At 49.5% G+C, this 14,834-nt stretch overlaps 1 protein-coding gene across 1 annotated transcript in view; it reads right to left on the bottom strand.

Moving 5' to 3' along the window:
* Positions 1–14,519, bottom strand: part of RFX4 (regulatory factor X4) — a 170,335-nt gene extending 155,816 nt beyond the window's left edge. Inside the window, exon 1 of the mRNA XM_024127375.2 lies at positions 14,058–14,519. Coding sequence (XP_023983143.1) covers positions 14,058–14,100 — 43 coding nt within the window. The 5' untranslated portion in view covers positions 14,101–14,519. The remainder of the gene's footprint in view (positions 1–14,057) is intronic.
* Positions 14,520–14,834: the final 315 nt, after the last annotated feature.

Genomic DNA, 14,834 nt, shown 5'->3' with positions numbered 1-14,834 from the left:
GAGCCTCAATTTTTTTTTTTTTTTTTTTTTTTTTTGTGGTACGCGGGCCTCTCACTGTTGTGGCCTCTCCCGTTGCGGAGCACAGGCTCCGGATGCGCAGGCCCAGCGGCCATGGCTCACGGGATTAGCTGCTCCGCGGCATGTGGGATTTTTCAGGACCAGGGCACGAACCCGTGTCCCCTGCCTCGGCAGGCGGACTGTCAACCACTGCGCCACCAGGGAAGCCCTCTCAATTTTTTTAAATCTGCAAAATGGGAGTGGTAATAATAGAACCTCATGGGGTTTGTATGAGAATTAAGTGAATAAGGCACAGAGAATGTTTACATGGTAAGCACTATATAAGTCTTAGCTATTATAATTTTTATATCATGCCCACCTCCCAGGAATTACTCTTTAGTTCCTTCCCGTTATCATTCTTTCTGTTTGATTCTTGGATCCCTTGGTGCATGGGCTTGGGAGCCGGCAGGACACTAATTCTAATCCTCCCCTTACAAGGGACCAAGTAAATTCTGCAACCCTGGGCAAATTACTTAACCTCATGGACCTCAATTTTCCTCCTATATTAAAAATACTTACCCCATGAGGTTATTATGAGGATTAGGAGAAATAATATAAGCTCCTTAAGAGCTGACTGTACCTTATTCCCCACCCTTAGGACGGTGCTTGGCACAGAAGAGCAGATCAATGAGGAGAGAAGAGGAAGGGCTGAGAGGAGGGAGGGAAAGAAAGAAATGAATGAAGCACCAGCACCATGCCTGGCTCACAGGGGCTCAAGAGTGCCAGTTCATCTGCAGTTAATCTATCAAGTACGCGCTTGCATGGAGCCTTGAGCCAGGCTTCCTAGAAAGCAGGAAAAGAGATGCAGCATTCCTCAGAATATGAAGGAGGAATTGATTTATATCTTAAGTAAATACTCATCAAGCATTGACTTGTGTGAGACACTCTGGAAGATGCTTTGCACTGTGCTAAGCACAGAGAATAATGACACAGGCGGAAATCTGGAGAAACAAAGGAAGAAGCATCAAGTAAACACTGAAAACGAGGATTGGAAGTATGTGCACTTTAGGCCCACGTGGATAAGAGCACCGTGAGGCAAAGTTAAGACAGTCAGAGCTCTATGTGGAAGGGAAACCATCAACAGCTTCATTACAACTGCATGTTTTTAATTGGTATGGCGATGGCCTGGTTTAAGAAAGCAGGACCAGCTTTGGTGCCATAACCACCTCAGTTCGGATACTCTCGCTGTACGAACCAATGCACGTACAGTGACTGAATCCCACGGAGTGGCAGTTTCACTAAGTATAAGATGGGAATGATCCTGCCCAGATCACAGGTTTATGAGGTTATGTATTGTAAAGACTGAACACAGGGGAAGTGCTATACAAAATGTTTTCTTCTCCTATGCAGTCCTGGGGGAAGGGGCAGAAAGGGGAATGGGGAGAAGGCAGGTCTTGGAAGCTACTAGGGGGACACAAGAAGCAAGTGCTTGAAGCACCTTCTGTTTATTGAGCTTTTACAACACGCCAAGGCCCTGTGTGGACCCCTTTATATGTATTAGTTCATTTAATCCTCACAATACCCTCTAAGGTAGGTACTCTGCATGATCCCACTTTACTAACAAGCAAACTGAGGCTCAGAGAGGTCACGTGACTTGCTGAATTCGTACATCTAGCCCATGGCAAGGCCGATTCTCACTAAGTCTATGGGATTCTATAGTCAGAGCAGTTAATGATTGTATCAGTGATTGCAAACTCCCTACTATTAATGATTGTATCAGTGGACTTCCCTGGTGGCGCAGTGGTTAAGAATCCACCTGCCAGTGCAGGGGACACGGGTTCGAGCCCTGGTCTGGGAAGATCCCACATGCCACAGAGCAACTAAGCCCATATGCCACAACTACTGAGCCCGCATGCCACAACTACTGAAGCCCGTGCACCTAGAGCCCATGCTCCGTAACAAGAGAAGCCACCACAATGAGAAGCCTGCGCACCGCAACAAAGAGTAGCCCCTGCATGCCGCAACTAGAGAAAGCCCATGCGCAACAACAAAGACCCAACACAGCCATAAATAAATAAATGAATAAATAAATATTTTGAAAAATGATTGTAACAGTGATTGCAAACTGTGACATACTATGCAATGGAAAGGGCTGTTATTTTAACCCCCAAGGTTTTTATGCTTAACCTATTGTAAGGAAAATCATGTCTGTAAGTAAATAAGCATGAAGCCTTTGATGATATAAGATGTCAAATTTGCCACAGTAACTGGCAGGCAGGGGATACCTCCCCAGTGGTGGTGCCAGGTTGAACTCAGAAGCTCTGAGAACAATTAGAAATGAAAGGAACACCTGACATGAAGGTGCCCCCGCAGGAAGGAGCCCCCGTGGGTGTCCTCAGTCAGCAGTCTGCTGCCAAAGTCACATCCAGGTGCCCATGACAGCCAGAAGCCCACTGACACCGTGACAGTGTGCTCCAGAGAACCGCAGCATGAGCGGCCATCTCCCCCAGGATTAGGGGTGACCTGACCTCCTGAACTTCGTTATATAGTAGAGCAGGTGAGCTAGGATGGACATCTCTGAGGTCCTCCTTCTAACTCCAGGTCTTAGGAGGCAAGGAGGCAGCCTGGCTTTTAAATCAGAATAATCTGTGCTCATATCCTCATTTGAAACCAGCCATTTGGCCTGGACATGTTACCTAGGCTCTCTGTACCTCGGTTTCCTCTTCTGTAAGATGCGGAAAATAATGCCGTCGGTTGGGTATGAGAATTAAATGAGTTAACATGCATAAGCATTTAGCACAGTGATTGGAAAAGATTATAAATGTTATTAATCTGCTACCCGATTTCAAAAAGGGAGTCACTTGATTAAAAAAAAGCAACTAATCATTTTGAAAATAATTCATTAAGGCAGCCTGCTGTCAATTACCAAAATAATTTGTGTAGTTCCCTCCTTCTCTCCCATCCTCCCTCTGTCCCTTCCTTCCTCCCTTGTCTCCTTCCTTCCTTCTTTCCTTTCTTTCTCTCTTCATTCCCTTTTCCTTCATTCTTTCCTTCTCAACAACAACCTATGTATCAATATATAGTCTCCAGGTACTATGTACAATCATACGGCTTTGGTGTTTTTTTCCTTTCTTCTTCTTTTTTATGCATGTCTCAATACCAAGAAAAACTCTGAACAGAACACAGACCCACAGGGAATCCTTTTTTTAGGTTCCTCATCTCTTGGATCTCTCTGGACCCCTCTGGACCTCTCTGCCCTGCACGCTTTCCCTGCTACGCTCGGGGCTCAACCAGCCTGAGTGAGGCTCATGCCTATTGCGGGTGAGACCAGGTCCAGGCAGGCAGCCCTCCCCACTGCCAGTGCCTCCTCAGCAGTGCCCTGCAAGGTAGCCCAGGCAGAGAACGCCCTGCAGCCTGGGCACCCAGAGGAAACCCCAACGAAGCAGACAAATAATTCATTCTTCTAATCACAGCAAAGTTTTCAAACTTTAAAACGGAGCCTTGATTAGAAGAAAAGCTGTGTTTTTTTTTCTAAAAGCCTGGCATTTCTGAAAAGGTCCCCTACCCAAACCACAGCAACCTCAAAAACTCTGCCCACTGAGTTGAAAATAAAAGTTCATGGAGACCAAAGGCCCTCTCACAACAACAGCTCAACCCTTTAGAAATCTTCTTTCCAATGCTTAAAAGTTTTCACATTTTAACTGAGGGCCTGAAGCCCTCTGGGATCTTCCTTCCTTGTAAACTCCCAGGGCTTTCTCAGCCAAAGTTATTTATTTTTCTATGATGTCTAATAATGCTTTGTGGAGAAACTATTTTGTTTTTGTAAAAGGAGCCATCAAGTAAGAGAAAAAAAAAAAACTCCTAGAAACAGAAATTTTAGCTTTTTTCGTAGCCATATAAGAATGATACAGAATTACTTGATTTTCTTTTTGGTAGAACGAAGAACTTATAGAGGCACCCAAATTCTCCCCCTGCCCCCACTCTACATTTGTTATCAGCAGTGGAACTGAACACCACGAAGAAAACACGGCGAAATATTTAAGGTGATCAATCAATTCCACCATAAACAGATCTGCGCTTATGCCACGGGCCCAATTCTGGAACTTTACAAAACCCCAACAACTTCAATAGGAATTTCACCTACCCATGAGCTCTGAGAACCAGTTCACAAACTATAAATACATCACATGTATCAACACCCCCAAATTCAGACTCATCGTTCAGAAAAAGATGATGTGGAGCTCAAATATCACCCCTGCTTTTTAAAAAAATTATAAATTCTGTAATTGTAACATTCAAAGAAACGCCTCCTTCTTCAAAAGTCTAATATTAGCTTGAAATGACTTCAGAGCTGTCACAAGATGCAAAACAAATGTGTTAACATAAGTTTCTCCACGAAATGCGTTCGTGCCTCAAAAATTGGTTGCTGGCGGTGTAATTAGCAATCACTAATCACTCTTTAGATTATTCAAATGACAGTTCAAAATCTAGTTCAGGAGTAGTTCACTCGTGTTCACTGATACTGCATTTTCTCCAACATGATGGATTTAGGAGATCAATGCTTATGAAGTAGTAATTTCCCCTTCCAATTAAATAAAAATCTGCTATATTCATCAATCTCACTTAGGCTGTGTCTAAATAATGCTGACCTTTAGCACAGTTGGGTAGTCAGAAAACACGCAGGGCACTAAGCCCTAACTAACCCTCACCGGGTTGAAGCCTTTTCAAAGGCTTTCTTATTATCCCCTTGAATTAAAGCAAAACAATCACAACAATATAAACCCAACACGTCCAGGTTCACCTGTCTACTAATAATTATTGATTGCTCAGAGGCAGATTATGCTTTTACATTTTACTGAGGATTAACCAACCACAAAAGTGGAAACTATATACCTATTTTAAAGAAATTCTGCTCTGAGGATCAGATCTGAGCACAGAAACCACGTAATCTACTGGCACAGGTAATTCAGCCCTAGTTGCCTAAATTCAGATCCTATTCAACTGAAAACTGAAGGGCTGAATTTCATTCTTTCTTTTCTGCTTTTTATGATCTTTCTCTCTCTTAAAGAAAGCTGTTAATATTTCAAAAACCCAAAAACCACAACGTAGATAAAATCAAGTTATAAAGACAGAAGCGGAACAAATGGACATTTTCTCCTCACGTTAGAAAAATACGCAAGAAAGGCCAGAGATCTAAACGAGTTCCTGCTAAAACGAGTTTCAGAGAAAGACTCACTTGAAACTGGTTTCCCCTTCTCGAAAGTCAAGTGTAAAATGGTTCAGTCTTTAATAAAACAGTGATGCCTACACGTATTGGGCAGCGGGGGGAGGGCAGTGGATGAAGAACGTGGGCCATCACGTTCTAGAACTGGGAGGGCGTCAGGGGTTGTGCAGGGGCCTTCATCAGAGGTGTGCACCACACGTCTCCTCTGAGATCTCCACGCAACTAACTCTCTTGCAGGATTCAGATCCCAGTCAACAGGTGTTGCCTCTACAAAGACACATTTTCCACTTCCTTTAACAAACTGGAAAACGCAAGGGTGAAACCATGGCAAACAGAAGCACATAAAATGCCTTGTTCATGGGGAAGGTAGAGAAATGAAAATGACATGAATCCCTCAGCCTAAAACCTTTTAGAAGAGAATGATTTATCTTGACATGAGAATTGAGACTATGTCTACGCAGTACAAAAAACATCTAGATATGCTGAAACAATCCAAATTTTTTTCAGCATTCTTATCCCCTTTTCCCAACTAGACACCTAGGATTTGGCACAGGAAGGCCAGATAATTATTTTCAATCATAGTAAGGTCTGCCATTTACTGAGCAATTTCTAGGAGCCAGGCTTAACTTAAAGAGCACAATCTCATTATATCCTCTTTTTGTTCTTATTGAAGTATAGTCGACATACAATATTATGTTAGTTTCAAGGGTACAACATAGTGATCCGACAAATACATTACCACACAATCACCACGACAAGTCCAGTAACCATCTGTCACCACACAAAACTATTACAGCATTATTGACTATATTCCTTATGCTGTTACAGTACATCCCTGTGACTTATTTGTTTTATAACCGGAGCTTGTACTTCTTAATCCCCTTCACTTATTTCACCCAACAACCTCCTCCTCCCCAGTATATCCTCTTAAGGACCCTAGAAGGTAAAGAGTGGATTTTTTCACAAAGAAGGAAGTTGAGGCTTGAGAACTTAGGTCATTTGCCCCGGGTCACACAGCTAGCAAGTGACCAAGCAGGGATTTAAATCTTGGTCTATCTGATAGCAAAGCCCATGTTCTTTTCATTAAAGCACACCCACATCTACTTGAAACCATAGGGGAACACATATCTGTGAATGACTTCTAGCTCTAATATATGGTTTGTTAAATTACCGAAAGGCTACATATATAATCATAGTACTTAATGGCTTCTGCCTCATTAGTCTATTCTGGCTGAGGTATGTCTGTATGTGAGCATGAATGAAGCCTAGACATTCACAGACACAAAGCGAATGGTAACTAAACTTCAAATGAATCCCCAAGAAGACTACAGTGCATTTCACATCTGTAGGAAAGATGTGTCCCTTTATGTCCCTATTTTTGCCAACGATAATTTACAATTTTGTCTTCACAGTATAAAAGACTATCCGAACACTTTCTTACAGGAAGAAAATGGCATGCTTTTGCTAAAATAATATACGCTTTCATTGGACATCCTTTCCAACACAACCCTCTCCCTCGCTAAAACAAAAAAGAAGAGAAAGACAGTATAGCCTTGTGACTAAGAGTGCGGATCACTGCAGGTTAGGGTACTCACCCCCTTCAAGGATAGCCTTTATCTGCCTCCATTTCCCATTGCATAGAATGGAGTGGATGATAATAGTACCCCTAACATACATTTTAAAATACAACTAATAATGAATTTAAAGTGCTTAGTACATGCCTGGCATGTGAAAGGCACTTGACAAACATTAGCTTTAAAAGTGAAAACAAAAACTTAGATTTATTCCTTGCATTCTGTCTCAGGAAAGTTTGGAACACGCAATTAAGATCGATCCTGCTTCCCGTGCAGTCAAGGTATGTCTCACAGCCCAACTTTCTAGAGCTCAGAAACTTTTCAGTTTTGAGCCTGTTGGTTTCCTCCTTTAAACTGCGAATGATAACAGTTCCTTCTTCAGGGCGTTGTTGTGAGCATTACCTAGATAATGCATTTAAATTAAAATGCTTAGCAAAGTGAAAACATATAGTAAGTATTGAATATATGTCATTTATTATCACTTTCGCATTGCAGACTCACAACAGCCCTATCAGACGGTTCTATCAATTCTGTAAGAAAACTGAAGCTCAGCAATATCTAGCTTCCAGACCAAAGACACACAGCTTCATGTGGCAGAAAGGCACCCTGTGAAAGGTAGCAACCTCCCCATCACCACACTCTGTCTTCATTAATCTAGACAGTGTTTTCTCTTCATAGTACGTATCACTAGCTGAGATTATCTATTTTTGTGTTTATCTGTTTGTCTGTCTAGAATTTATGCTCCAGAGGAGCAGAGATGGCATTTTAAAGCTCAGCATTTAGCAGAATGCAGGGCACGCAGAAGACACATAGAATTCTTGAATGAATGGATGGATGAAACAAGCTAAAATTTGCCCAAAGTCTATACTCTACTCAACCCTTGTGATGCACTGCCTCCTACCACTGCCATCATTTAAAATCCTCTTCAAATCCAGAATCATATGACAACTTCAGAGACGTTTTCTCTGGAGCTCAAAGACACAACATTCCTTGCTCCTCCACTCTCATCCTTGCATTTCCCTTCTCACCAATTGGGATTCAAATCCACCTGGCGGCCAGCGTCATCACCAAGCCCTGCCAGGCTAGCGCTCTACCAGTGTCCAGCTGAAGCAGGCAGGGTGGGGCGAGGGAACGGGCTTTCCCAGCCTGGCCTCTGATCTAGCTCTACCACGTACAAGTTGTGACCCTATGCAAGTTCCAGACCCTCTTTCATCCTAAAAAGGGACAACGCAGAACTGCTGTCAGGCTTAAATGGCTAACGTGTGGTAAAGTGCCTGTTAATGGGGCTGCCACATGGTGGGTGTTCAACAAGAGAGACCATCCTTTCCTCTAGGCCCCAAGGGGACACTATTTTTCTGTCCCTTGTAGCGCTCACCACTCTCAATATGTCCATGCCTTCCCTCATCAAAACGTTTTAAAGTCCTTGATAGTAGGGACCGTGGCCTTATTCATCCCCGGGCTCTGCCACCCAACAGGTGCTCAGTGAGCGAGACTGAATAAAACCTCCGACAAATTCACCCAAAGTAATTTTTTTAACTTTTACCTGACACCTCCAAATTATCTGTCTTTGAGTTATTCTCTCCCCTAACCTTGATAAAATTGCAAAGACATCTCAAATAGAGTGGGTGTGGGGAGAAGCAACGTCGGAGATTCTCCCCTACCACCGCCTTTTCCATCCTGCAGAGCCGTGCATCTCTGGAGGGGCAGCTGAAGAGGGTCCCAAGTAACCTGTACAGCAGGCAGGGCAGGCTCTCGGGGTCTATGCAAGTGGAGACCTGACTGTCTGGCGTCCAACTTGTGATGTCACCATTCCATACCTTTTCAGCCTTTTTTTTTTTTTTTGCACAGACACCAAGGCAAACACACACATCAACTTGACTTAGAATCACGATTTTGCAGTGTTGGAAATAGAAGAGAAACGCTGTGCCTGATGCAGGTCACAAAAATACCTCCCTCGCGGAGCGCTTGTGAGGATCGATGTGTGATGAACTACTTTATAAACCTAGTACCAGGCAGATATCACAGACACGGGCATGTAAATTAGTCATAAACTCTCAGACAGACCGTGGCAATCTTTACATCCAATCCGTTCATTTACAGATGAGGAGACAGAGTCTGGGGAGAATGGAAGGACTCCTCTGCTGAACATATCACCAGGAGGGGTGGCCAGGTGTGAGAAGAGCCTCACCTCTTCCTAAAGGCTTGAGCAACGGAGGGTAAAGTCTGGTGTACTCTTGATAGCAACATCTCACCACGTGGGCCAGTGTGGCTTCTTATCCAGCACTTGTGGGGGTCTGTGATGCTGACTTCATCACCCAGAGGCATTTCAGCGTTGACGCCGGGTACAGCCCCATAAAATCTAACGCCTTAAGGAACGCACCTCAGGCGTAACTGAGAAAGGCAATTACCGTTCCTTAAAAGGGGGTTATTCAAGGTTCTCGACTCTTAAAATCCTAAATGACTTGTAAAAATATTTTAGTATATTATTAGTTTGGGGAGAGAGTCACTAATTGTGCAATGGATCATAGTTCAGATAGTGGTAACCTGGGTTCTATAGTAAAGAGGGATACGTCTAACTTGTCAGAGAGTCCTAGTCTGTGAGCTGTCTTACCCTTCATTTTACAGGCAATTAAAATTAATCTTGTAAAGGCTAGAAGATTTACCTAAAGTATCATTACAAGTGGCTGAGTCGGAATGATAACCCCGAGCTTTCCCCACTATACAAAGGAGAAAAAAATCCGGAGGATCTTCTCTTCAGTACACTCCCCACCCCTCCAAGATTTCTGACCAGGCACCTCCTTCTCTTCTCTTTCCCGCCTTATCCTAACCCCTTACCCTTTCAGATCCAGTTTGGGGGGGCGGGGAGCGATGAGAAATTCATCTGGGGCGACCCACGGGTCGTGGGGAAGAAAAGCCAGAACCTTTCACGTTGGTGAGCCTGTGGCTCGTGGGGGGGGGGCGGGCGCACTGCCCAGCTGGCGCCTAACTTCGGGATGGGGAGGGAGGCTGGACGAGAACCCGGAGGAGGAGGGGTGGGAGAGAGGGCGCGCAGGCGGGCTGAGAAAAGGTGTAGCTGCTGGAGAGAAATTAGAGACCTCGGCGCCTCTGGGAAGCAGGATGGTCCAGCTCTCACACAGCGGCGGGGAGGCCCCGTGCAAACTCCTCTCTCCTCCTCGTACTCGGCCTTTTGTTGTCGGCCTCTGCCTCTGGCTCCCGCTCATGCCCTCCGGTCCCCTGCCCCCCCTGAAGTCACCCCAACTGCACTCATAATATTTTGCTTTGCGCTGGGTCTGTTTTCCACCACCAACTTCCAGCAGTCTCCATGGCGACGCGCTGGGGAGGGGAGCGGGCGCAGCTATGGAAATCCCAGGGCCTAGTCGCCGGGCGGCCCCTGCAAACTTTTCCGGGTCTCCAGGACCTACAGGCCGGGTGGGAAAGCGCGTTGTCCCGGGCCGCCGCACCAAGTCGCGTGCGGGGCTCCGCGAGCCCGGCCTGCACGCCGCGTCCGCGCTGGCTAGTGCTGCAGACACACGGACTGGGGACCTGGGGACCACGCGGCTCTTACTTGACCCTGATGCCAAACCCAGACGTCGGCACTTGGCAGGTGGCGAGGGTGGGGCGAGCATGCCCCCTTTACCGGCCACACACACACACACACACACACACACACACACACACACACACACACGGCCGGGGAGGGCGAGACAGTCTGATTTGGGCGCGGGGGCAAAGTTCAGAGCTCCGACCCCTTGTTCCCCGAGCTCGCAGTCTGGGTCCTGGGCCTGGAGAAGACGGCGGCTTTCCTAGGCCCGGGGCCTCCTCCCACCCGGGCGCTCTCTGCCCCACCGGCCCCACGCCAAAGCCACTGAAGGTCCCCACCTGCGAGCCCTCGGAGCCAGGTCGGGCCTTGTGCTGAGCCGGGGGCCTGTAGACCAGAGTGCCTTCCCGCCGTTGTGGCCCAGGGAGCTCAAATCCGGCTCTAGGGGTGCTTTGGCCGCTCTGGGTTTTGGAGGTCGCGGCGGAAAGCGGGTAGAGGCAGAAGTTTCCAGGTCGGGCTCGTCAGTGCCCCTCTGTAAGGCGCCGTCCCGTTTAACAAGAAACAACCCTTCCGTTGCGCAGGCGACCAACCTGGCCCCGGCCCACTTTGTACAAGTTCTCCGTGGCCTAAAACTCTACCTACTTTCCCCCCACCCCGCCCCTCGTTCTCGAATTTCCAGGTACCTTGAGTAACTGAGCAACGCTCGTCTGGGAAGGGCAGCCAGGATTGGAGCCACAGGCCACGAACACGTAGGCGCCGGCGGCGGCCCGCGTGGGGAGGGCGGGCCACACGGAGCTCGGCGCAGACTTTGCGCGGCGCGGGGCTGAGGCGCGAGCCGGGAGCGACGCAGCTGCAAACCGCGCACCGGGCGGAGGGCGCGTCGACCGCCCCACGCGTGCGCCTGCGGCCTCCGCCGCCTCCCCGAGCCCGGGCGCGCTGCGGGCCTCCTGGGAGGGGAGCTCTGCTTTGTGGCACTCGGCGGTGAGCTAGCCCAGGGCCCAGAGGCGCGCGCCGGCTCTCCGGCCTCCTCCGACGGGGCATTGTCTCAGCCCTCACACTTGTTGAGTATTTTGGGAAAACTCGAGGAATATATTACCGCCTCGGTGCGCAGAACAAAGGGGCGCGTTTCCGCAGGTCACGCTGAAGGGGCCCCCAGGCGGACCACTAGAGCCCCGGCCCGTGCAAAACTGTCCTCCCGGGGCCGAGGCACGTTGCGGGGATTTTCCTTTTAAGAGGAGGGGACGGAGGCCTGGCCCGCCGGCCTCTCCGGCCCCGGACGCTCCGGACATCGCCCCAGCACTTGCTGAGAATCGATCGTTCCAGCCCTTTCGGAATAAAATAATAATAATGATAATATTCGTGGTTCTGCCGTAAGATTTGCGCGCAATCTGCCGTAAAAGGAGCAGAATCGAACTGCTCCAAGGAGCGCAGGTCTCAGCAAGCCGGGGAGAAAGGACCTTTACATAACAAGGGAAACTCCGAAGAAAAGCTAATTGGATTAAGTTCTCTGGAAGCGAGGTGAGGGAAGGTCCTGGACCGGACCGCGCCGAGCCGCACTTCCCTTGTCGGTTTTGCAAGCCCGAGTGAAAATGTCACCTGGTGCGCCTCGTGTCATTTCTTCACAATGCCGTTTCCCAGAACTTTTTGAGTTCAGGATGGCGATCTAGAGATGTCTAACATTTTCGAAAAGGGGAGGGGAGTGGATGGGAGAAAAGATTTCAGAACCCGCTGGGGGTGTCTGCTGTAAATAATGACCAGGTGTCTCCACGACCACTAGCTAGAGGACAGAAAACAGAACGTTTCCACAACCCCGCAGCTCTCCCCAGAACGCACCGAGAATCTCCAGTCGTGTGGAAGGGGTGGCTAAAACCCTCAGCTGGGCCATGGCTGGTGTGGGGCGTGGAGACCCCAAGACCCTACGTGGACCCCTTGCAAATACTTGGTCGCAAACCATGCAGACATGGGTTTAATTTTGTTCAAGGATATTCACCTCTAAAGTTGGGTGCCCAGGAGGTGCGTAGTGGCACTAACACTTGGCATAGCAGTATGCAGGGAGGGTCTCTTTTCCCTCTCTGGGCGCCCTATTTACCGCCAGTGGAGAGGATCCAGCAGGGCTGGCCGCGCACTCGCAGCCGGGCGGGCGGCAGGCGACGCCTCTCCTTACCTTCGTTTGTCATTGCACGTAGTAGGGAGTTCTGCGGGGGCTCAGCCTTTCCCCACTGCCAGGGACCCCACACCCACTCGGGGGAGCGCAGTGGAGAAGGACTTAGCTCTTGAGATCAGAGATAGACAATTACCCTGGAAAATCAAAGATACCCCTGGCCAGAGGGGGTGGGCGTCTTGTCCACCAGGGCCCCAGCAGAAGCCAGGAGAGGCTGGAAATCTTTCTGCAAGGACGGAAGAAAGACCATCTGGGGCAACGCCCAGATGACCCCTACTCCCACCCCACATCCATTTCCAGCCTGCTTCGGAGTGGAGATGGGGAAACAATCGTGTGGTGTTTCTTTGCTCAGGGAGGAGTCGCGCGTGTGTTAGGGGATGGCAGAGGCTGGAAGGCACTTGTTGCTCCGCGCTGCAAAGTCCAGCAGCGGATGCTCGTAGGCATCCCCTCAAGCATCGCGTCAAGCTGCTGCCTCGGCCCAGGCTGCTCTCACTGCCCTGTTTCTGCCTCTCCCCAAGAAACTCCAAGGCTACAACCAAGCCGGGATAGGACTGCACTGGTTGGAAGACTGCGGCTGGGGGAGGAGGTGAACTTCCAGAGAATTTCTTTCACCTGGAAGGGGCATAGGGAGCATAACTCTGATCTAGAAGTTTGGCGGCTCTTCAAAGGCGCTAAAACTGGGAGGTGGCGAAGACTCTACTGGAGAAAGAACCGAGACGCTGGGCTTTTTCGTTGTAAGAGATTCCTTGGCTTGCTTTCTCTGTTGTTACGGACGGCCGCAACCCCAAAACCTGATGCCCACAGCCAACAGACCCCAAAGTGCCGAGCAGTTTGCAGACCCAGACGCCAGGCCTCGCCAGCCGCTCAGCGTCTTGTCCTCCCTTCAGCAGAATTACAATCCCCGAGCAGAGCGCATCGTCGGGTGCCCCTTCCGGGCAAGGAGGCTACACCCCGCCTCGGACGGCCCGGGGCTCCCTCCTCCAGACCGGGCGCGGATTCCCCAGGACCACCGGCTTCGCCGCCGCCACTCCCTCCAGCTGCGCATCTCCACCAGTCGGAGCCTCTGTCCCCACCTCCCAGGCGCTGTGCGGAGCCGTCGCCCTCCCCCGCCTCTGGGGCGTTCCGCTCGGCTTCCTGGCCCTAGCCACCAGCTCCAGAGCGCACCGCTATTCCGGGGCCCCCAAACCGGGGGAGGAGCCGGGCCCGGGAGGGGGCGGTCGGCTCGCAAAGTTTCTGCAAGTGGCACCTCGAGCTCGCCTCGAGCCAGCGAATCTTTACATAACTTTGTGTCCCGGACTAGCAAAAGCGCGCTCCTCAGCGCGCGCGCGCACACACACGTTTACACACACAGTCACACGCTTACACACGCGCACACTTCCACGCATCCGCTTACAGACATCGCACATCGCATGGGATTGAAAACTTCTGCAGGCTCCGTTATTTCCTGGGGTTCCGCTGTCAAGTTGACCCTTCTGAACTTTTTGCGACTCTTGCTGAAGTTCCCCTTCTACCTCTTCTTTCCCTCCCAATGTCTCCCCCCCAACCCCCACCAGTAGGACTAACCTGTGGAATCCATGTCGGGTTCCTCCAGTAACCCACAATGCATGCTCTTCCCATGGACAGCACAGGCGCCCCCCAAAAGTTCTGATGTTTGGGGGTCCCCTGTGCTAGAGCTGCCCAGGGAGGAAGGGAGGAAGGAGGGGAGAAGGAGAAAGAGACGCAGAGAGTGCAAGGACGGAAGGATAAAGAAGAAAAGGAAAAGGCAGAAAGAGAAAGGAGAACAGAGAAAGAAGAAAAGAGGAGAGAGAGAGAAGGGAGAGAGCTCGGAGAAGGGGGAGAGAGAAAGAGCGAGCGAGCAAGGGGACACTCAGTAATCCAGCCGGGCAAAGCCAAACCCGTCAAAATGTTTGCGGATGTTTCATGGGAAAAAGCATCATTTTATAGGAGCCCCGATGGGAGCAATGTCATTGATAGGCCAGCCGGCCTGATGAATGGCCGCTCGTCAGATGGGGCCGTGGCGAGGCGCACTGTGAAGCCCATTGTGGGCCTGTTTTGAATAAGAAAAGCCGCCTCCGAAAAGGGGGGCTCAGAGCGACGCAATCCCAGCCCTCCGACTTCCCCCTTCTATTATAGCATTAGCAACGTTTTTCTTATTTAAAGTTCCAGAGGCCTTCTCCAGCCTTCGCCCGGCACTCATTATAGGCGAAATCAAAATTGGCTTAGATGTGGCCCCCTCCCCCCTGCCCCCCTCCCCCGATCCGGCCAGGCGCGGCGCAGGCTTGGGGGGGTGGGCAGGGGACTCCGAGGAGCCTGGGGAGTCGCCTACGCGGCCACGAGTGG

The sequence above is a fragment of the Physeter macrocephalus genome, chromosome 6 (genome assembly GCF_002837175.3).
Source record: "Physeter macrocephalus isolate SW-GA chromosome 6, ASM283717v5, whole genome shotgun sequence".
In the NCBI taxonomy this organism is placed as follows: domain Eukaryota; kingdom Metazoa; phylum Chordata; class Mammalia; order Artiodactyla; family Physeteridae; genus Physeter; species Physeter macrocephalus.
Note: the sequence above shows the minus strand (reverse complement) of the source record. Positions and strands in the feature narration are given on the sequence as shown.